Source organism: Diuraphis noxia, unplaced genomic scaffold (genome assembly GCF_037042655.1).
Source record: "Diuraphis noxia isolate RWA-SAM2 unplaced genomic scaffold, SU_Dnox_SAM2 contig0003, whole genome shotgun sequence".
Lineage (NCBI taxonomy): Eukaryota > Metazoa > Arthropoda > Insecta > Hemiptera > Aphididae > Diuraphis > Diuraphis noxia.
In genome coordinates this window covers 3,622,137-3,646,294 of record NW_028301713.1, presented here as the reverse complement: position 1 = coordinate 3,646,294, position 24,158 = coordinate 3,622,137, and the positions used below count along the sequence as shown (strand labels likewise).

Here is a 24,158-nt window from a genome sequence, read left to right as displayed (position 1 = left end):
AACCATTAACCAAGTGATCTATATTTCAAAGTATTTATATCTAATTGTTGCAGAAGTAATATAACATTATAATTGAGTCATCTGAACCGTTACGGTTTTATACAGTGTAATTGTTTGATATTATTATATGATCAAATTGTGACAGTTTTGAATTTTGATTATCAAATGTTGAAATGCACATACTTAACGTTTCTTGTTTTTGACATCCTCCTCCGATACGGTTCTACGGCTAAAAGTAACGGAAATACGACAACTAGTCAGAGGTTCTTGGATGCAGGATAATTTTCAAATGGATTATAAATAAACGGGAAACATTCAAAAGTAAACACTATACTCACTAGTCACAGATGCAGTTGTGAACATGGAAAGGTCTTATGGTATTGACGATTATCAGCCATCAAGAGGCAATGGGTAAGTAATAATTGTATACATATATTCTATAAAACGTCCAAATAATAATAATATAGTAATTTTCAATTAATTTTTGCTTCGTTGAATAATTTGTATAGATAAATAAAATATTTATTTCATATAAAATAAATCATAAAAATACTTATACAACACTATTTTTTTTTTTTTTTATAACAACATACTTTCGTCCATGCGATGTAATATTATTATTATTTTTATTACCTTTATCGACACAATAACAGACACTATATAGGTACCTATATGTACTATGTTTAGAATAAACAGTATTGATGTTGAAGCAGTTAGGATATTAAAATGTAATATGTATTATAATATAAGGTACTAGTAGAAATAAAAGTATATATAACAACTCATGCCATTAATCGACAAAGTCAACTAGGTAGTTAAAATTAAAACAAAGCTTGTTTTGCACTATATAATACATATATTAGCATTATGTGCTCAAGCATATTATATTAACTTATTATAATGTACCTATTTGTTGTTTATAATTTATGTAAAATGAACAGTAAGAAATCTGATTACTACTAAATTGATACACCGTTAATTAATAATTTTAATACTTAAATTAATATAACTTTAAATGAATAATCCAAACAATTGTGAACCTATTGGTTTTTATTTTAATTAGCCTTTATTAATAAATCTAACTCAACAATTACAATACATTAAAATATTAACAAATTAATGAAAAAAAAACCTTTTGAAATTATTGTTATATTTTTAAAAATAAAAAAATAAACGCCATTCTTGGGTTATAGTCGACAAAAATAATGTGACAAAAAAAAAACAATTTCATTATAGCGCTAGCTCAGTGGCGTAGCCAGGGGGAAGTCTGAGAGGGCTGCACCCCCCTCCCTAGAAATGTTTAGAAAATTTAAAAATTATTTTAATGGTCTATGAAAGTCGCTAAAAACATCTTAAATTGTATTTTTAAAATATAAAAAGAAAATTCATCGCTATTTTTATTTTTTTTCTACATGTTAAACTTATGGAAGAACCTATATAGGTAAACCACTTCTGTGTAAAACTTGATCGACCACCTCCAAAGAAAAATCCTGGCTACGTCACTGCGTTAGCTTATATAATAATATATTATGTATATAGTATTACAAACACTATTCTTTGATCATAATATTCTATTTTTTATTCAAATATAATTATTTAATGCTTAATATACATATTACTTTTTTTACAGTTTAGGTTTTGGCCTAGAACCATCAACATTTATATCGGTACTGGCATTCCTGGCGTTTCTGCTTCATGCGCTATTAATACTACTTATACCGACGCTGAAGTCATTTTTCGGCGGACCCTTTTTCGGCCACGGGTATGCCAACGGGATCGGCTATAGTAATGGATTCGGCGGCGGTGGTGGTGGATTCGGAAGCGGGCCCGGATTCGGTGGTCTTGGATATGGAGGTCTACAGAATGGAGGTTACGGGACCGGTGGTGGTTTCGGTTATGGAGCCGTTCCGTCCATATTGGGTGGCGTCAACGGCATATTGGGTACAGGGCTGTTGGGCACGACGGGGTTATTGGGCACCGGGCTGTCTGGGCTCTTTGGCCCTGGAGTCGCAGGCTTAGGGGTGGCTGCACCAGCGGCTGCAGCGACGGGGACGCCGATTACCCGCGGCGCGAGCAGGAGTAGAGCAGTCGACGGTGAAAACCGAACGTGGGTGTCCGAAGACGAAACGCAAGTGAGCTTTTATATAAAAACCAAAAATTGTCATAATTAGCGATCAGATGTTTATGAAATTGCATATTTTTTTCTATTCATCCCATTTAATGCTAACTAGGATGCAAATTTAATTCATGTTCTTTAATGAATTATAGTGAATCTGTTTTGCATGTTTTAGTGTTTTTATTTATTAAAAATACATATTTTATAATTTTTAGCACACAATATATTGTCATCTCATATTGATTGCATATTTTGTCATTTTTTAGTGCATACATGCATGCTTATTATTACAGTAGTTTTAGGTTCATATAAACATCCGGGCCCTAGTCAAATTATTTTGTACTTAGGTACTTGGATCGTTGGATCTTAGGCGCCGCTTGTATAAGCTGTGAATTTACATATACTCAAATTACATTACCTCCCCCCACAAACACGCATATACATACATACATACATACATACATATGAATATCATTGAGCAAATTTCCGCTCCGGTAAAACAATATAATATAATATATCTATTATCTATATACATAGATTGAGTTTGTATAAACTAGGTATGCATCTAAGTGTATGTTTCTTTCAACCATTTGTCAAGTATATTATTATGTTTAAACTAATTTAATCAAAGATATTATGTATTATATGTATACAATATAAAAATTATATAATATTGAGTATATTTATGTATGTATTGGAAACAAAACGTATAAATAATACAAACATTTATCGTTTTTTTCAGGTTAAACCTATAGCTGGAGTAGACGGATCAACAGGACGAAATATGAAGGCAAACAAATTGCTGAGTAAATGTAATTTTTACTTTTGTCTACTTGGCAAAACGAAATTTGATCATATGTTAGTGATACGAGAACGTAAATAATAATATTATATACATAATAACATGATATCTGTCATCTGGCCATCTGGGTACTTATACATAGACGTCATAGATACATAGTTATAAGGCGTGTCACGTTGTGTTTTTCCTCATGAACAATCATTATACCTACATACCAAACATAATAATAGATATAATAATATGCATAAAAGTACCCGAGTGGCTGTGTTCTCAGCTAGTTGTCTCTCATCGCAACTATGTATAAATATATATTTCACACTACTCATCTGCACTCGCCAGCTCCTGCAAAAATTTTAATGCTGCAACTATTTGAATTTCGAAGAAATTTAAATTTATCATTTCACTTTTGAAATATTTACATAACTTTGCTGTTTAAATTGATATTGTGTTACATCGTTGCAGAGACGTACTCAGAAATTTGGCGCCCGGATGCGCTAATGTCCCCCCCCCCCCCACACACACACACACAATTTTTTGTTGACTTTTTCAACCTACCGAGCGCGTTGGAGCTTACTTTCCGGTGACAACCCGTTATCGTTATCCTTTTTAGAACAAAAGTTAGAAAAAAAAAGCAGATTTCAAACTTGAAACATTATGTTATCTTTATAAATTAATCACATTTAAATATTTAATATAAAATAGGTTTATAGTTATTATCAACTATAATTACAAAACAATAAATATTTAAAATTCACATATTTTTCATTTTCATTTTCATTAACAGAAGATGGGTTATGTAAAAATCTAATGCTGCCCCTATAAAAATTCCGCCCGGGGCGATCGCCCCCTCTAGCCCCCCCCCCCTAAATACGTCACTGCATCGTTGAGAAAATTATCATGGAAACATTTTTACAAAAACTTTATTATAACTATAATAATTGTGGCTTTATAAGTGTATTGGTAATAATAGGTAATAACAATTTTTCTAAAATCAAAATTTATTGATAGAGACACACGTGAGATATATATATGACAGCATAAAAGCACTCAGAAACTACTCAAAGTCTCAACATAATTATGGATGGCATTATAGATGTAGAACATTATGCACAATGAAGATATTTAATGCATATTATTTGTTACAAACTATTTTTCATTTATACAATAAAAAATTGTAATCAATATCACAACTAACGACCGCTGCTGAGGATGTTATAATGTAAAATACTAAAATCAATAAAAAAAAAACTGTTATAAACATAAAACGATATAAGTGATGTTCAACGATAAAATGTGTGCGTCTTTATAATACACAATTCACAAAAGTCAATTACGATAGACATAAAACACATTTTTATATTAAAATTTTAAATTTAATTCACTCATAAAATAAGTTCTAAACCATAAAAATAAGAATATTATTACATTAATTATAATTTTGCCATTTTGGGTGCTTTCATTAAATGTGTATACTTTACTCAAAGCATATTATGTGAACTTTAAGAACTTACCGTATATTCCTATTAAATTATTATAATACAATTAATATTGTACCTATATAACTTCCTTGGAAGCTAAATCGGTCAATACTTAATAAAATATTTATAGTAGGCATAATTAATTGTAAAATATTAATGAATTTGACTTATAATTTATATTGATCTTATAGGGAGTTTTATGTGCATGCAAAGGTGGAAGTTAACTTATTATATTATATGTTAATTAAAATGAATAGGTAATTGTATTTAGAAAAAAGTGTTTATAAATATTAAAATTTATGGTAAATATTAATTATTATAAATTTTAATGTTCAATGCAACAATGACATAGTAAAGTATTAAATGGTTATTAACTATTGTAAAACAGTAATTTATTATAACCAGGTAGTCTACTACCTAATTACTTGTATTAATTATATGTTTAGTAATCTAAAATAAACCATACATTTTTTTTAAATACTCCATTTTGTACTTTTTTTGTGTCTTAAATAACTAAAAAGTCAGAAAGAAAGAAAAAATCACACAGTCAAAGAAAAAATTATATAACTTTAACTAAATGTTTTAATTGAGCAAAAAATGTTATTCAAGGTTCCTCGTAATTTATTACCATAGCTATTTAAAAATACTTAAAAACTAAATATAATAACACGCAGGATTATGCACAACTACTCGAGTTATTTTTAAATATTTTTTTCCCAAACTAACAACTAACCTAACCTTGATTTAAATATTACAACTTGTATCAGCGAAAGAAAAACTAACGTTTTGGACCTTATCGATCCAAAAGTCCTGTTTATAACATTACTTATATAAAGGTGGCACAATTTGTATCTATATTAAAAGTTATAGCGCACGACCTTTATCACATTTATAGACCGTACCTGTTAATAATTTATTTAATAATTCTTTATAAATTATACTATAATTAGCATTAAAAAATGTCAAATATATCTCTTGAAAATGGACTGTATAAATGGAAGGTAGGTACATAAGTTTTACACAGCGTGACAACGAGACAGCTAAATAAAAAATAAAAATTATGTATAATATATTATGATGATATGTTAAATATGAAATAGATCAAACTAAAAAAAAAAACAGACCTGCAACAGAAAAAAAACACTACCAAACGGGAAGGAGTCAGCAACCCGTATCTATGATAAAACCTATGTTCCTACTTCATATACATTGTATATATATATATATATATCATATACATGTATTCTGTACATCATTAAGTACATTACTATAAGTAGTAAGTACATACTAATAATTTATCATGATGTACCTATATTTGTTTACAGTAGGTAGGTAGCTGTAGGTTTATCAGCTTAAGGACGGTTATGTAACGTTAAAAGATACCACCACAAAGTGCTTCATAGTTATAACATCAATGTATAAAAACTATAACCATTTTTTTTATATGCATAAAAAATAAATATGTGTAATTTCCTAACCTAACATATTTCTGTTTTAATATTACCTACGCCCTACTCGTATTTCTACAAAAATGTAGCCATGTTATGTTGTAGGATAATATAATGTGTTATGGACTTATGGTGTACCGGAAAAACAGCAATAAATAATAACTATATTTATATAAATATTTAAATGATTTTATGTTTTCAAAAAATTGACCAAATTTCTTAAATTAACGCTTTTGTTTGACTTTTATGCGTAGGTGCCTATATATTATTATAGAATAAGCGTATTTATGTAGATAATTTAATATATGATGTTGGTTTTATAAATCAGCTAAATAAATAATTTGTTATTATCGTAGTGAATATATTGCGACACTCGCCATGTTTTGTCACCTTAAAGATTTTAAGGTTTTCCAAGTCACAATGCCTAATTGACACGATATATTATCCACTTAGGTGTCTAAGTGTCTTAGTATAATACACATCTGCAGTTTAGATTAATAACAAAATATTGATCAAGGCTGAATACACGCAAGGCGTATACCTATATTAAGTTGTCACGGGCATATAGCCTGAAGCATATCCAAACCTTAGATGAAAATCGTTAAAATGCATTTAAATAATTACAATAATCTCTTGCGAATTAATTCAAAAAGAACATTTTATCGAGTTAAAACTTAAATCTATTCATTATCCTCCAATCCTCCATACCCACTAAAAATATAGAACTACTTATGCGTGGCTATGGAAAAACACTTTAAATTCCTCTATGCTATAATAATAGTAATAAATTATTCTTATTATAATATGATCACAGGATGTCTCTTGACTCTCACCGATGTCAATATCTGCATTCTCTGGGCACATGTTTCAAGTAATTTAATCGATGCGTTCGAAATGTCAAAATTGAACATTTTCGAAGTTTTCAATAAAGACTGGGAAAACAAAAAATAAATGAAGAAAAAGCGGGAATTTTACACAAAACCAGTCAATGACAAAATCAATTTTATGTTTTCGTTGTAACTCAATTTTTTTTTTAGTTGGGATTTTTTACCAAATGTTTACATTAATGTACTTATAATTGTCTATAATATGTACACGATAAAATTTTCAAAATGTATAAACTCTTTTTAAGCTATTTATAGGCACGAGAAATGTTACATTATTATTTTTAATTATTGCCGATAAAAACGGTTTCAGTTGAAAACTATTAAGAATACATATTATGCAAGATTTATTTTTACAGACATTTTAAGTTCAAAAGTTAATACAATTTATCGAAATCACAATAATTAATAATTTGCTAATTATATTTTAGTTAGGTACAAATTCATATTATGTATATTTTACATACCTATAAGGATTAAAAATTTCAAATTAGGATTCTCGTCGTAAGTATAGATCATTTTTTTGTAGTCTGTAATTGTTTTGTTGTATTCCCATACTCTTTTGTTTTTGTTTTTTCCGTTGTTAACAAAAATAGCCATTGGTATTATTTTGGCAGTCTTAGATCATAAGATAAGACAGCAAGGTGAATCGATTGTATAATATTATATTTTGATACATAATAACATGTTATGACGTAGGTATGCTACAACAATCTTGCAAGAAGATTCTGGTAACCTCGGCGATCTTCAATCGTGGTAACAACAACGCAGAATAATGTGGTAACCACGGCCATACATAATTTATACCAGAAAGCAACAGGGTGCAGCAGCAGCTGCTGTGGTTGTAACTGGTAACAAAGAACAGCTTGTGCGATAGACAATCGTAATTTGGGTGTGCAATAAGAATATTATATTTTTTTTTTCTTCAAGACAGATCACAGATTTATAAAAATTATAATAATAATAAATAATAATAACATTTTGTTTTATCTAAGACGAATTAAATGATATAACGTTAAACGTGTACTTATGTAATAAATAATAATAATATATTATAAGTGCGTTATTTGTTATCATCGATGATAGTCATACTCACAACTTAAATAATACATCGCGTCTTAGGTTTTTTACTAGACTGCATCGGCAAACGGTGCACTTCTTAAATCGATTGTGTCGCTCCAACAACACTATATTAGCCGTTCGCCTGTTACATATCAGTTCACTGTCGAATTTATGACATTTTCGAATTTGTCGGTACTTACCTAATACTACTAACTAGTGAGTACACACTATACACACATTTGTTTGAAATATCACAAAACCAAAATTTTTCATTTTTTTTGGCAAATTAGTCCTTAACGATAAATAAATTTTAAATAGTAATAAGCAATAACTAATGAATAATGGTATAATGTTATACTATTTTATTAACAATAATGTAGGTACATTGTTGATGACTTAATGTCTTAATGTTATTCAAAATGTATACATATTAATTTCTGGGATCTTTAATAGATTTGTTGATCATCATCTAAACCTTTTAAAATTGTTATATGAATAAATTGTTTTTTAATTTTTTTCAATTACCCTATACCCTAATAAAATATAAAATTATTACAGCATTACTGCAGAAGTAATTTCGTTACAGTAGTTTATAACTTGTGTAACATTATTTCCCAGCTGACTATTTATACATTTTCAATTTAAATATAAAAGTAATGAATTTTATTTTTTTGGTAATTAACGGGTAAAAATCAAAATTTGGGAACCTATGTTCATAACCATATAACATTATAACACAATCTAATACAATATGTAAGTATTGTTATTTTTTTTAGTTAAAATCAGTATCTACTACCTACACAACCTACATTTTAGTTTAAATGTATGTTTTATACTTAAAATTAAAAAAAATTGTCAATTTAGTAATGTCAATATCAATTCAGTATTTTATAGCTAAGCAAAAGCAATGCAAAAAATTAAATGTTAAGTTCCCATAATATCCCTCTTCTTAGTTGTATGCCTATTAACCGCTATAAACTTAAATTGTAATAGTTTGTCAAATCACTGGTTTATATATATATTTTTTTAATAGTATCCATAATCATTTTTGACGCGTTTTGATTGGGTTATGACAATGAAAAGTAAATTTTGTTATTCTTTGTTTATACATTGTAGTCTTTATTTAGAGGAAACATTAACCATATTTGATTATAATAATTTATAATTATTACATTTGTAAACAGATATAGGTAAATATAATATAAATTATTCTCAAAAAGAAGAAATAACAAAATTTTTTATTATTTAAAATTAATTCAGATTAGAAAGTTAAAAATTGATACAGTTCTTATTTAGTATTTATCTAACTGGATTCTTTTTTTAAAATAAAAAACAACATTTTTCTTTTAGAACTGTGATATAATTTACACGTGTATACATTTTATTCTGAGAATACAAATATATTAAGTATTATTTTCACTCTTATGAATATTGCCCATAAGTAGTTTATTTTATTAAAATCGAATGCAATTTATTTAACATCTTTTATCATATTTTTAACAAAAATAGAAATTTCCATATATTTACTAAATAAAAATCCGACCCATAATTTTTTTAATAATTAAATATTTAACATGATATAGTGATCACTTTTTAATCTGATAATACATAATATGCATATCGCATATATATTAAGATTAAATAATAATATAATATTAAAGTCTAAAAAAAAGTCACATAAATCAATATTAGTCTCAAATATTTAGTTTATGCAATATTATCGTATTTTAGATTGTACATTAACACAAAGTACAATTCATATGTATTATATTATCTTCAAGATTAAAAATTAAAAATACCATTAGGTATCATAAGTATAGCCGAATTTAATAGGATAATTGCATTACAATTTATTTACTAACATCATAAAACTAACAACATGAAAAATTAACATATTACAATAAAAATTACATTGTCTATGTTGTTCTATTGATAAAGATTTAGTAGTCCAGTCAGTAATAAAATAAATTAATAAGGTAAATCAATAAACAAAGTAAATTAACTTTATTTTAACATGAATTGCACATCTCATTATATTGTAACATTAAAATAATTTAGAATTTAGAAAAAAAATGAGATTTTTTTGCAATATAATGTACATCAACAATAGTATTTTGCTTTTTTCCCCTAAAATCAAAAAATTAAATCAATATAGAACAGAGATTATAACAATAAATAATGTATGAGAAAATAACATAAATTGTATACTAAAGTAGTTCAAACTTAAACATTTTAAATAAATACACCTAAACAAAATAGGAGTACCATAATTAAAGTTTTGTATTGTTATTTTAAAATAATATACATCAATCATTATTATATATATAAAAAAAAAATTATAAATGCCGGTGCTCAAAAAAATAAAATGTAATAAAATATCAATGAAAAGTAAAGAGCCAAAACGTGATATTGTCTTTTTCTATAATAAATGCCAGTGAAATGCACCCTTTATTGGTTGAAAATAAAAAATTGCTAAGGTATAGTTATAAGTAATTGCTTACAATCAATAATCTAACCAAAAAACCTAATTAAAATAAAATACAATTGTTAGTTATAAAAATGATCAGTTGGAAATAATTAGAGTATAAAAGTTATTCTAAATCCTCTATAATTTAGATATTGGCTACCTATCAACAACAGCTAAATCTCTATACAGCGTTTCCGATGAGTAGCTTTTTAACCCCATAAAAATATTAACTTTTGAGGCCGCACAGTTAACACTAAATAATTTATAAATTCATTATATAATTAGTTATTAATGTTGTCAACAGCATCTTTCAAGTATGCTTGTAAGTTTTGTTGACATTCATCACCAGTCCATTGCTGTACTAAGATATGTGTTTCAGACTCTAATGCCTTTGCCAATTTTTCTTTGGTTTCTTGTTTTTGAAGAGCTTTAGAAGTTATCATTGCCTAAACAAAAACAATATTTGACATTATTTATATATTAACAGTAGCATTTATTAAACCACACTTAATTATAATATTTTTCATTTAGAAACTATTACAGAATAACCATGTGGATTAATTATATTGCATACACTTTGATAAGTGTAATCAATGTGTATTGTATATCTACATTTACAACAGTTACATCCAGTAAGACAGATAATGCTGTATTCATATACCCAGGACAAGTAAATACATTTTTATCAATTTGATTCTTCCTTTCTAGGTTATTAAAAGAATAATACATTTAAGTACCTGTATATTTTTTTTGTTAAGGATAAAAGTGAACGAGACTTAGGCATTTGTGAACAACATAGTGTATGTAATATTGTACACCTTAGGTTTTGGTTTCCAAATCAAGTTGAACGTTTATGTAAATGCCCAAATCGTGAGGAATGTCCATGGAAGTGGAGCACAAATGATAATCTTAGTATGCCGTTAGATAACCGCTCACAACTTAAGGTTTTTAAAATTATCACATATATACATGTTATTCATCAACCAAATTAAAATGAAACAAATTTATTTTAGTTTTGTAAACCCATTAACGAACTGCCTGACTGTACAACAAAATCTGATGAATCTATAACCATTATAAAAAGCCAAGAGGATAACAATGTTCAAGTAAAAGCCAAAGTCCACTGCAACTGTCCACACCACACAACTTGGACATTGATAAAACATGAACAAAAAAATCAACATAATGAAACTACTGATATAAGTTACGTTGAAGATTTATTCAAATGCAAAAAAGTAAATATCTCCTAAATAATGAAAAAAAGCATATAAATAAAAGTATGTGTTCAATTTTAATTTTCTATGTATCCATTTCAGTTAAAGGATTGCAATTCTGGTGAATTTTGTGGTTATATAAGAACAGACTACTACTCAACATACACTAAATGCACTTGTCCATACGGTCACTTGTGTTTACACAAAGATAGAGAAGAAAGTACAACATATGAAATGTTATTTTATGGAACATCATATAGAGCAGAATGTACACTGTTAAGTACTGAAGTAAAATAAGTCTGAAAATATTTTAATTGTATTTTTATATTATATCTACTACTTAAATGTACTTAAAGAGACTAATTTTTAATGTAATCAATGTCTAAAATAATCGATTAATCCGAATTTAAAACATTTGATCTAAATATTATTTTAAAATTTGATGTTTTAAGTAAATTGTATGAAGACTTTATAAATATAAAACTAACCTGTAATGATTGTCTAGCTAATGCTTTGACCAATGGTATTAATTCATCGTGGAATCGATCTGGCCATAGTGTTCTGGTCACCAGTCCATAATAGTGAGCTTGGCCAGCAGTTAATCTCTGACTACCCATAATCATTTCAGCGACTAAAAGTCTACCTAAAATAGTTGTGGCTGCACCTTCGGCAATATGACCAAGTTGTGTATAAGGTGTTTCAAAAGTTGCTTTATCACTAGCAAAAACCAAGTCAAAGTGGACTAGCATAGTAGCACCAAGTCCAACTGCTGCTCCATCCACACCAGCTACAAGTAATTTGGGAAAATTACTTAAGCATGAGATAAATTTTCTGTTGAAAAAGAAATACAATTATTACATTTTATATTATAACTTACATTTACTAATACTAAAAGGTCAAAAAATGGGTTTGGTTTTAAAATATTTATAAAATTATGCAATTTTTACTGAAAAAATAAGTGTGATTGCACCCCAATTTTTAATAAGTATTAACCAAATTAACTTTACTTCATCAAATATCACAGTATTCCCAATTAGAATAAAAAGTTACAATTTTCACTATATTTAAAAAAAAAAAATTAATTTGTTTAACTAAATATCATATAAAAAAAGAATCAATTGCACGTATTTATGAATTCTAGTTCTATATAAATATCTATGATCTATGAATTAGACATACGAGTTAGCAAAAAATAATAACCATACTCCATTGTTAATATAACGCACAGTAAGTCTACTAAAATAGGTTGGTATTACATCAGCCATCTTACATTTCACCACTACACTATGAGTATAATGTGAAAACAGGAACGGCGCTAGGATTTGCGAGGCCCCGGGCAAAATAAATAACAGTCACATTACATATTATTCAAACTAATTAATCTCTGAACAGTACAAAATATCATTTAAGAACTGCGGGCCCTTGTTATAATTTTAAAATCGCGGAGCCCAGGGCAACTGCCCCGATTGCCCCCCTCGCTACGTCCCTTTGTAAAAAGCAGATGAATTGGTATGAGACGGGGTATGAGACATCATTATGGAATTTCGCTATAAAGGTAAAACTATTTTTGATGACATTTGTATGTATAATAATAATCCATGACCTGCTAGAAATATGTGGACTAAATTAGTCAAGATTCGATAATTTGCTACCATTAGATAGGTTAGTAAAGTAAAATATATAATGCTAACATTTTATTTCAATATCTGTTAAATTGTACTCTGTTGAACTAAGTCTTCTTATATTATTATAACTATTAAAATATTATACCCCTCACCAATTTGTAATTAATCTGTCAAGGGTACATACTAGATATTGAGAATATTTAAATAGTTACTACCTACTTAGTAACAGGAATATCAAATTATTAGATGCTTAACTTAAGTAAACAGAGCAAGTGCCTGTCACTTGCAGCATCAATATGTAATATGTATTTAGTAGCAATATGTTCTCTCATTAAACATAGTACAGATGATAAATATACGAATATACCTACTAATTGAACAGCCGATACAAATAAAGTTTACCACACACAATAAAATTATTTGAAACATAGGTAAAATACAAATATTTAAGAGATAATTACACCCTTAATTGGAAATCCATATAAAAATCCCTTCTTGTGACTTTTCCTTATTATTAGCAACCTATGTAGAAATTATAAATTAATTGAATGGATATTAAATTTCACAATAAAATGCATAGATATAAATATGCAATATAAAGTATTGGGATAGGCTTTTAGATCTAAGACGTAGAATATTTAATTTTTAATCAAAATTACTTAAGAGTAGATGAAATGTTTAAAGCTGCTTCTTTACATTTCTCTGGATCATCATGTATAAGAGGTGCTATATCCAAACCTTGACAAAATATTCTGCCAGCCGAAGATACTAGAACCACTTTACAAGTATCATCATTTTCTAAATTATTCAACTCTTTCATCAATTCTTCCATTACCTAATAAATACACATTATATAAATAAACAAAAAATATATTTAACAACATAATTATACACTATCATAAAAAACAGGACTTACTGATATATTTAAAGCATTTTTCATAACAGTTGAAACTGGTGTTAATGTAATATGTACTACTCCATCATAACGTCTTAAAGTGATTTCATTATAAGTAGTATCTTCAACCTCTTTTTTGATGCTTTCTGCTAATGATCCTGTATTAAAATAAAAATTATTTTTAAGCTCAAGCTTAAAATTTTAAACATAAACTCTATTTACTTGAAAGTTTTGTTGATGCTGGTACTAATTGTTTTTTAACTTTTTGGTTGTTAGAATTCTTGGTTTTAGCCAAACTTTTGTTTGTTCCTTTGCTTACTTCAACCAATGGTGGATCACTTGAATTCAATAGTATATCATTGGAGTTTTTATTTTTTCGGGTATATACTCTCAAAGCTTTTACAGGTGTATGTTTAATAGTTGAGTTATTAATAGGTATTGCTTCAGGAACTGGAAGTATTGGGCTACCACCAACACTAGATGCTTCACTACTAGACGAATGTTTTCTGATAATTTTAGACTCGTCAGCTGGAATTGTTTTTCTACCAGAGAAATTTCCCAAACATTTTATTGACTGATCAGAACCTTGTGAATCTATAGAAGTTTTTCTTGTACACTTATTCTCAGGTGAAATAGATGGAGTACACACATCTGAACGCCGCCCAAGGCGATTAGATGACAATGACGCAGTAGTTGGGGAACTCATTTTAAGCATGGCATTTTTAACTAATTTAGTTTTCAACATTAAGTCTTTTTTCTTGCGCCTAGTTGAGGGAAGAATATTCTTTGCATTATTATTTCCGGGAGATCTTCTTTTTTCAAGAGAATAAATCATATTTATTGCTCCTTCATCACCCAAAAGACGATTTATTTCTCTCATTGTCCTTGCCTTAACAACATCATTAGTTTTAATTTCAGGCACAATTTCTTCTTCAGTATTCTCACTAACAGTCTCATCATTGGAAATTGGTTCCACTTTAATGATTGATTGACGTTTGTCTGTATATGATTTAATATATTGATCAATAGCTATTTTAACTTCAGGTACATCATCGGGTGTTGGTTTCTTACGTTTTAAAACAGAACCAAGATCATTTTTGGCTAATAATTTCTTATCAATTTCTATTTTTCTTTTAGCATAAAGAGAATCAAATCTTTTTGGTCTTGAAACTTCTTGAAGCTGTTTTAAAGCTATTTGCTTTTCTAACTCTGGGTCCAATTTTGGTTTAGATCTTTTAGTTCTGGTAGTGCTTCGCATTATTTTCTTTTTAATTACTGGTGATTTTAGAGGTGTTGGTGCTGGTGCTGGTATCGGCACTGCCAATGGTACTTCTGTAACTTGGTTACCGTTTGTATCTGGTGTTTCAATAGTCTCAAAATCTTCGAGTATAGCAATTAACTCTTCATTAGAAGATATTTTTTCATCATTTTTATCTTCAGACACATTATTGACTTGTTGATCAGCAGACTGATCTAAAATTTGAAGGGTATTAGTAATTTGTTCAATATGTTTGGAATCGTTAACTTCTACAGGTTCTTTAGAAATATTATTGGATTTCTGAACATCCGGACTTTGAATATTGTTTAAATTATTTTCTATGGATTGTGTCGAACTTGGTACTTTAACATCTTGTTTGTTATTAAGATCAGGTTTACTTATTGTTGGTTTACTACTTGTGTCTACATCAGTTTTTTTATTCAATAATTCATTTTTAATATTCGATAATTTTTTGGGGCTTTTAGTTACGTCTTTTGATTTTCCATCTGGAGTTTTTGATCCAGAAATGTTATTAGACAGTCGGTGTGATAATTTCATTGGAAAGAGTTTGTCTGGTTTATCAACACGTGTTATTGGATACTTTTGTTGAAATCTTTCAAATAACTCCTTAGCTATTTCATCTTGGGTTACGATTTGGCTTGTCATGTGAATGTAAGGTACTTTAACACCAAATCTAGGTTTTAACATTCGTTTTCCAGAACGAGGGAGTGTTTCTTCAGACAAAGACGCCATATCACGTCCAGCGATATGTTGGGGAATTGTAACGGTTACTTTATCTTTTGTTAAAACTAAAGAACCATCAGCTTTTTTAGTTTCATTTACTACACTCTTAATAGGTTTATTGTTGACTTCATTAATTTTCACAGCATCTTCTTTCTCCATAGTGGCAGATTCAGAAGTGCCTGAAACGTCAGATGTAATGTCGTTGTTGCTTTTATCGGGTTCTTCGATTTCATTTACTTCCTTCATCGGCTCAATAACTTTGTCTTCCACATCGACAATCATTTGAGTGTCATCTTCCTTATCTGCTGTCTGGTCGTTAGACACATTGTTCACAGTGGATACAGAGACATTACCATCAGTGATAGGATCAACAGACGCACTGCCCTCTTCGTTTGGAATTATTTCAATGACGACGTCGGTGATCTCCATGCGATCTTGCGAGTCATCTTCGCACGTCTCTATAACATCCATGCCGCTAGCGTCGTCGACGGTCACTTCGTGAACCTCGGGTGAGTCTTCGGCACCGTTCGCCTTGTCCAGGTCCAGCAGGACGACCTCTTCGCCGTCGGAATGGCACTGGTAATCGTTAACTTCGACGACTTCCATGGCTGTGCTCGCCCAGAAACGACGAATGATCACGACAACAACAACAAAAATAATAACAACGGCCGGTGAGCGTTTGCGAGATAAGAACGTTGAAGTTGCGCAAGTCTTGCAGCCGTACTTTACTGGTCACGGGCGTTGGACTTGACACGAGACGGACTGACCACTGACGACTGGCGGGCACTAAGCGCCAAGCATGTTTGATTGTCGTTAAACGCCGGGTCGTACGTGCTAGATGGACGGGCCTAACGTGAGTGACGGACGGGACGGAAAACGCGTCGCGCGCTGGGCGGACGGACTGCTCGGTTCAACTGGGTACGCACTCGAATCTGACGAACAGCACTCGACGTCACTCGTCACGTCTCACGGTGGTGGAAAACGCCATTTTCAACGAAAAGCGCGGCACGACGAGCACGTAAAAATTACCAATAATAATATCGTGATGGAAGACTAGTGCGAGCGAGAGAGCGTAGTCACACAACACACCGACGACGGACTTAAACTCTTAACTCTTAAAACTCGAACGCACGCACACACACGCACAAAAAATAACGCACACGCCGTACACCACAGAGATAAATAATTTATAACAATTGTGCGTGTAAAATAAATTGTATTTGTATATAATATACGGGACAAGACGGAGCACACCGTGGCACACATGTTGCACGCGTTCGCCGTTCCGTTGGCACCCCTGTCCCGCCGAGTCTACGATTGGGTGTCAAAAGTCCGCGGCGCCAAACCGTTTTCGGCTTTTCGCTCGACGGGCGACGGCGCGGCGTGAAAGTTTTACGGTCAAACAGTATTATAGACGTTTTGAAAATATATTTACGTAAAGGCGTAAAGCTTTATATTTCATAGTATATATTCATTATTATTGTCCGAACAGTTGAAGGCAAATCTCCTAAGAATCATATTATAATTAGTGGCACCGAGTGAGTTAGTAGAAATATACCGAAATGGCTATAAGGGATATAGCTAGCTGATTTTTAACACGCATTATTTGATTATTAAAAAAAATGTATAGTTATTGGTCATCGAAATAAATCTTAGAACAAATTCGCTTTATAGCAACCCAGCATGTTTTTTAATTTTTTTTTTTTGTCGAGTCATTTGTATATCAATGAGTAAAGAACGAAGGATCAAAAACAAAATTGCGGGAACTGTTATTTTGGAAGTTATAGCTTTCTAAAGTTTGCGATCTTACGTTTATACGTCTGTGCATAACATGTCATGTATCTACCGCCACACGCAGCGCCTATATCGAATTTTGATTTATTGTTTTACATATTTTATACATATATTAATTAACAATGTCAGTTTCTTCATCGTCATTTGTATCGCTAAATTATAGTAACATACCTAAGTATAATATAATAATCAGTGACACCCAAGATATATTTTTCAGGTGTAGGAAGAATAATTTTACACAACCACCCACCCCCTCACAAACTCAAAATTATATTATTTTATACATTATATCATATTATAAATTGATATAATAATAATAGTAGATAGGGACCAACCAATATGATAGTTAATAATGAACATATTTCTACCCATCCAATCCTTATTTCAAGGTGTAGCGATTTCTATACTTAGTAATAGGGTTGGGTGCCACTGATTATAGTGGTTCCTTTCGCCTGACGTCTCGGCCTTCAACCCCCAGGGACTAAAATAGCCAACTTTGTGAGGGGAGGGAGACAACCTGTTCGGGGTCGTGGGGCGGACTTCAAGCAATCCTGCCCTTCGGAGCAGACGGATCACCTAACAAATAAACCTTATGTTGTTAATTAAAGTAACATAAATATAAGTAGTAATATAAATATAGAAACGTGGTAGTTGTTACACTTATACAGGGTGTCCCAAAGAGATCTGACATTTTGACGAATGAAATAACTTTTGTTCTAATCAATATTTTTTAAAAATGTCTTTTAAATATAATCCATAGATACTTGCGCTACATTTTTAGAATACATTTTTTATTTTTTAATACTGAAAATAAAAAACTTAAAAATTGATAACTTTTTTTCTTCGAAATATTCAATATAGCCAATTTGTAAATATGATTTTTAGAAAAATGTATATGGTAAAAACACTTATTTTAGTCAAATGGCTGATTTTTTACAATTTTTTTAAATATCAATATTTTCGTTAGGTAAATTATAGTAATTTATAGTTTATACATCACATATTATTAAAATTAATACAATAAAAAAAATAATTAGATTTTAACATGCACTTATTTAAAAATGTTCTTATAAAATATTTGTAAAAAACTTTATTATTATTTGAAATTACAAGGTTTCTAACATAAACTAGATCGTAATTTACTTAACGAAAATATTGATATTTAAAAAAATTGTAAAAAATCAGCCATTTGACTTATAAGGTGTTTTTACCATATAATTTTTTTTTTAAATCAGATTTACAAATTGGCTATATTGAATATTTCGAAAAAAAATTTTATCAATTTTTAAGTTTTTTATTTTCAGTATTAAAAAATGTATTCTAAAAATGTAGCGCAAGTGTCTATGAATTATATTTAAAAGACATTTTTTTAAAATATTGATCATAACAAAAGTTATTTCATTTGTCAGAATGTCAGACTCTGTGGTACACCCTGTATACATAAAATACTTTTATATGTCCTAAAATTTCTAAATAATTTACTAAAAAACGAACTAATTATTATCATTATTTTTGATAATTTCAATGTTAATTCTTATATAAATTTGGTATAAATGATGTTATACATTTTAAAGGATTATAAAAAAAATGTTGCCGGCATGACTGATTGTTTTGGACTTTTACAATCTAGGATTGCTCTAAAAATCGAATCATATTGATATAGTTTCTCAAAACAAATAAAATTAATAGTGCATCGAAAATCGAAACGTTTTTTTTTTGAGTGATTTTGATTATACTCGATCAAAAATCGACCAAAAAGGCCAGAACGCCCAAAACATACTCGTATTTTTAGCACCTAATCGATTGTATCTAAAATACCTATATGTTATGTTATTTATAATAGAAAATAAAATTTTGGTTTACGTGGTAGGTAATTATTTTACAGTTACATAAAATTAATAATACCATTTAGACATTTATAATAAACTTCCAAATATTTATAGACTTAAAAATTATAGTTAGTAGCCAGAAAACAAATATTTACCTAATAAAAAGTATTCAATATAATAAAATATACTTGGTATTTAAAAATTGTACGAATACTTGTCGATGTAGAGTATTTAAATTACGTAAGTATTTAATACTCAAAAGTATTTGAAATTTGAATATTAATATTAAAATAATTTGTATAACACTGTAAATTAGTCCCAACTCCCAAGTCTCCCATATTAGGTAGGTAGTCGTAGTATAATAGATATCATAACGTTTTTGTATTACTCCCAAAACTCCACAATTGCATAAAATCATTGCAGAGTCAACGAAGTCTCGTATATAGCAGACAATTTAAACATCATAGAAAACCAATATACAAGCATAGATTTTTGATTTAAGTTTGATAATATGTCAAGTTACTCTAATATTAAAGTGAACAATACAATATTCAAAATGGTGCATTGGTGCGGTTGCTGTAATTATTCGCTGCCACCAATTCCCGGATGGATCACCGCCCAGGTTCTTAGTGGAAAAAACTTTTCCACACATACGTCACAATATACACGTGTTCCTAACCAACTGTACTCTCTCTTATAGTTAAAAAAAAAAACAACTAAAAAATAACCACCCAATTGCCTGTTGCAGTGGGTTAAAAGAAAAGATTCAAGATTACCTTTGCTGAACTTAAATTTACTATTTTCAACATGGATCATCAGAGAGAAAATAAATAGCGCGCTGATTGCTAACATGTTTTTTAATAATTTGATTCAACTGATTACTCCAATGCAGAAGTATTCAAACTGTACATCGCGGCACCCTGGAGGGTCATCGCAGAAGTTATCGAAGGGAGTCGCATCCCTGCTCATATCATATAATATATAATCATATACGATATACCGTGTGTTCAATTTTAAAGATAACAGGAAATATTTCGAACGCATGACCTTGAATTTGATTTGGGTTTTTTTACAGGATACAGGACATATAAATACATATTTTTTTGATAAATTTAAATTTTTAACTTTTTTTATCTGCGCATGCGCAGTAAAATAAAAATTTCTTAAATATAGGAACCATTATTTTTAACACTGGATTTGGATTGCTCTATTTTTTTTTGAGCAACTTTGATCTTTACATTTTGTTGATATCTTCAAATTGCCATTTTTATGACTGTCGAAAGTTTTAAATCAGTTAATTCGTAAATAGGTATTGCATTTTTCAACGAATAAATTATAATGATATTTTTTTATAAATTCAATGTAATAATAAATACACATTGTAGTTTTAATAAAAATAAATTGTTATAATAATACCTATAAATGTGTAATTAAGATAGAGTGTTGAAAATGCGATATTTACGAATTAACTGATTTAAAACTTTCGACCGTCATAAAAAATGGCAATTTTGAAGATATCAACAAACTGTAAAAATCAAAGTTGTTCAAAAAAAATAGAGCAATCCAAATCCAGTGTCAAAAATAATGGTTCCTATTTAAGAAATTTTTATTTTACTGCGTATGCGCAGATAAAAAAAAGCTAAAATTTTAAATTTATCAAAAAAATATGTATTTATATGTCTTGTATCCTGTAAACAAAACCCGAATAAAATCCAAGGCCATGCGTTCGAAATATTTCCTGTTACCTTTAAAATTGAACACACGGTATATTATGTCATATGATTAATAAATAATTTACATAATTGATAATTTACATGCATATTAATTATAAACATTGATTTTTTGTAATTTATAATTAGGTAGCCGTCGACACAAAGGAGCTGTGGGATGAAAAAGTTTGAGCACGTCAGCTCTAATGTATGGTTTACCCATAAAAATTTTATATCTTTTACCCGTGAATTAAAAAAAAAGGTAATTACTAAGTAAAATTTCATAGAACACGATGATATATATCAGAAACACATATAATGGTCTCGACTCTCGACTTTTAGGCCGTTGAAGAATCATTAACATCGAACCACTATTCACTAGGTCAGTGGCGTAATATTTTAATTTATTTTGTTTGTAAACTGTAATACAAATCGATGTAAAACTATTCGAAAAAACTAATCTGAGAGATTACAGTGGCGCTTATGAAATGTAATTTCGGGAAGGGGAAGAGTTGAAAGACACCTTTTCTATACACGCCACTGTGAGTGAAAACTTCGGTCAGTTTTGAGTTTATATTATAGACTATAATTTATAGTAATATACAATATAGGTTGAATTAATTTTTTCCGAAAACATTACTGCATTTTAAATTTCTGTTGGGTGTAAAAAACAGAATAGTATAGGTACTTTAAAAGTTTTAAGTATTTTTAAATTACAATAAAATAACTAAATCCGTTATTTTTCGTTTAAATATTAAATTGCACTTAAATCTGAACTTAAAAAAATATCTATAAAAAAAAGGTATAAATTAGATTTTTGGTCACAATGTTAGCTTCAACTACTCGTAAAAAGAAATCAGCCTATATTATATATATTTAATATTTTTAAATTGTTATGATGAAAACTTATTAGAACTTGTCATGCTATTTTCTCGCTAAGTATAGAGAAATCGTGGCTGGGTCACGAGAATTTTATTCCAATCTAAAATCAACAGTCACATACTCACATTTCTTAATTGTTGTACATAAAAACAAGTATGGCAAGTTATGACGTGTACCTACACTGTACAAAAAACTGTGGAAATATAACATCATTCATGAAAGTTAATGTGTTTTCAGAATCGTATTAGCGCATAGGCACTGGCCACTGTGCTTAGTGCTTAAAAGGACGCCACACCCGCATGTGTGGTCTTCGTCGTACAAGTGCGTACCATAGCAAATTTTACGCTCAGCAGATCACGTTTATCTCCGTTATTTTAAAATTTAGAGTGAATTGACCTATTATAAAAATTAAAGGCAAGATTATTACCGAGTGCTCATAGGCTTTTTATTATATTTTAATTTTAAAGCGAGTAATGAGTATTTAAAAATTGTAAATAATTTTTATATTTAAAAATACTCATAACTCGGCTTAAAATTAAAATATAATAAAAAGCCTATGAGAGGCACTCGGTAATAATCTTGCCTTTAATTTTTAAAATAGGTCAATTCACTCTAAATTTTAAAATAACGGAGATAAACGTGATCTGCTGAGCGTAAAATTTGCTATGCTACGCACTTGTACGACGAAGACAACACATGCGGGTATCACGTCCTCTTAAGAAAATGCGTAACTACGAATTTTGTAATATTTTATATATTTTTTTCCATTATTATTATAATAAGTCAATATACATTCTATACACATTAGCACAAGTAAAATATTATAATATGTATAACTGATGATCAGTAATCATATATCAAGATTTTAGTCCTTGCTAACGACATACTATTAACGACTAACCACTAACGACTACAGAATACGGAGAACAGAGAATGGAAAAGACAACCATTAAAATATTATTATAGCCCTGAAACCAACTATGAAGAGAAAATCGTACCCTGTTGGCTGTTGTAGAGTTGTTCAGTATTATACTAGCGCATAAATTTATAATAATATATTAAAATGCAAATTCAGCAGTTCTAACTTTTAGTTAACTATTATCAAACCTAAAGTAAGAACATTATCTGTGTTCTCTCGTTGATTTTTTACAATATTCAATTTTTTAAGTGAAGTATGAGAATTTTCAAACATTAATATTTTGTATAGTCATAGGCAAGTTAAGTAATTCAATTAAAAATTAAAATATCGTAAAAAACTAACGATAAAATACAGATGGTATTATTACATTTAAATTTGATTGTACCTATAGGTCAATTCTCATTAACTCAAAATAAGAACTGCTGGTTGTAAATTTTAATTTATACGCAATTTAAAACTGGAGAGAAAATGGAAAATAACATTAAACCCTCAAAAAAGTATAACGGTACTCTTCACTAACCGTCGCCCCAAGGCCCCTGGTAACTTAAAACTGTAGTACGATAATGGTATTCGGGCACCTAGCTAATGTCTTAATATCAAATACCTTGGTGTAATTTTGGACAAAAAACTAACATGGAATCCACATGTCACCTCAAAACTACAACAAGGCCACCAAAGGCTAAAAGTTCTATACCCATCATTGATCAATCGAGACACTGCACTAAGCTATAGATGTTCTCTTATTCTATATAAGCAAATCCTGCGACCGTTACTTCTATACGCAGCCCCTTTGTAGGGAAATTGTGCTAAGACTCTCATACACAAAATACAAATTTTCCAATCAAAAGTTCTGAAAACCATATCTAATGCTCCATATTTTGTACGCAATGATGCATTTCACAAAGACATCCAGCTACCCACAATACCTGAGTACATAAACAAATTAGCAATAAACTTCTTCGACCACATCAATTCTGCTCACAGTGCGATATTGTATAGACTAAGTGACCCACCTTTTGGACGCCCATATGA

General features: G+C 29.4%; 3 protein-coding genes across 3 annotated transcripts; 2 read left to right on the top strand and 1 right to left on the bottom strand.

Moving 5' to 3' along the window:
* LOC107165502 (uncharacterized) lies at nt 1–7,075 on the top strand. Its single transcript, XM_015513758.2, has 3 exons — nt 1–411; nt 1,631–2,132; nt 2,859–7,075. The coding sequence occupies exons 1-3, from the start codon at nt 362–364 to the stop codon at nt 2,997–2,999; spliced, it is 693 nt and encodes a 230-aa protein (XP_015369244.1). The 5' UTR covers nt 1–361; the 3' UTR covers nt 3,000–7,075.
* Nucleotides 7,076–7,656: 581 nt separating this feature from the next.
* Nucleotides 7,657–11,965, top strand: LOC107165508 (kappa-scoloptoxin(11)-Ssd1b-like). Its single transcript, XM_015513771.2, has 5 exons — nt 7,657–8,006; nt 10,789–10,927; nt 11,016–11,201; nt 11,271–11,492; nt 11,574–11,965. Exons 2-5 carry the CDS (start codon nt 10,808–10,810, stop codon nt 11,766–11,768), a joined length of 723 nt encoding a protein of 240 aa, XP_015369257.1. The 5' UTR covers nt 7,657–8,006; nt 10,789–10,807; the 3' UTR covers nt 11,769–11,965.
* On the bottom strand, nt 9,772–17,198 carry LOC107165507 (uncharacterized). Its single transcript, XM_015513770.2, has 5 exons — nt 14,214–17,198; nt 14,013–14,149; nt 13,756–13,931; nt 11,960–12,302; nt 9,772–10,703 (listed from the first exon to the last, which is right to left on the bottom strand). The coding sequence occupies exons 1-5, from the start codon at nt 16,597–16,599 to the stop codon at nt 10,539–10,541; spliced, it is 3,207 nt and encodes a 1,068-aa protein (XP_015369256.2). The 5' UTR covers nt 16,600–17,198; the 3' UTR covers nt 9,772–10,538.
* Between the last annotated feature and the right edge of the window lie 6,960 nt (nt 17,199–24,158).

Bases quoted from the DNA above. Each gene is read 5' to 3' on its own strand.
- LOC107165502 (XM_015513758.2), top strand. From the start codon at position 362: ATGGAAAGGTCTTATGGTATTGACGATTATCAGCCATCAAGAGGCAAT. The intron at 412-1,630 runs GTAAGTAATAAT...CTTTTTTTACAG, and splicing joins CAGCCATCAAGAGGCAATGG to TTTAGGTTTTGGCCTAGAAC. The intron at 2,133-2,858 runs GTGAGCTTTTAT...CGTTTTTTTCAG, and splicing joins TGTCCGAAGACGAAACGCAA to GTTAAACCTATAGCTGGAGT.
- LOC107165508 (XM_015513771.2), top strand. From the start codon at position 10,808: ATGTGGATTAATTATATTGCATACACTTTGATAAGTGTAATCAATGTG. The intron at 10,928-11,015 runs GTAAATACATTT...TTTTTTGTTAAG, and splicing joins TATTCATATACCCAGGACAA to GATAAAAGTGAACGAGACTT. The intron at 11,493-11,573 runs GTAAATATCTCC...TATCCATTTCAG, and splicing joins ATTTATTCAAATGCAAAAAA to TTAAAGGATTGCAATTCTGG.
- LOC107165507 (XM_015513770.2), bottom strand. From the start codon at position 16,599: ATGGAAGTCGTCGAAGTTAACGATTACCAGTGCCATTCCGACGGCGAA. The intron at 14,150-14,213 runs GTAAATAGAGTT...ATTTTAATACAG, and splicing joins AGCATCAACAAAACTTTCAA to GATCATTAGCAGAAAGCATC. The intron at 10,704-11,959 runs GTTAGTTTTATA...GTTTTTGTTTAG, and splicing joins TAGCTAGACAATCATTACAG to GCAATGATAACTTCTAAAGC.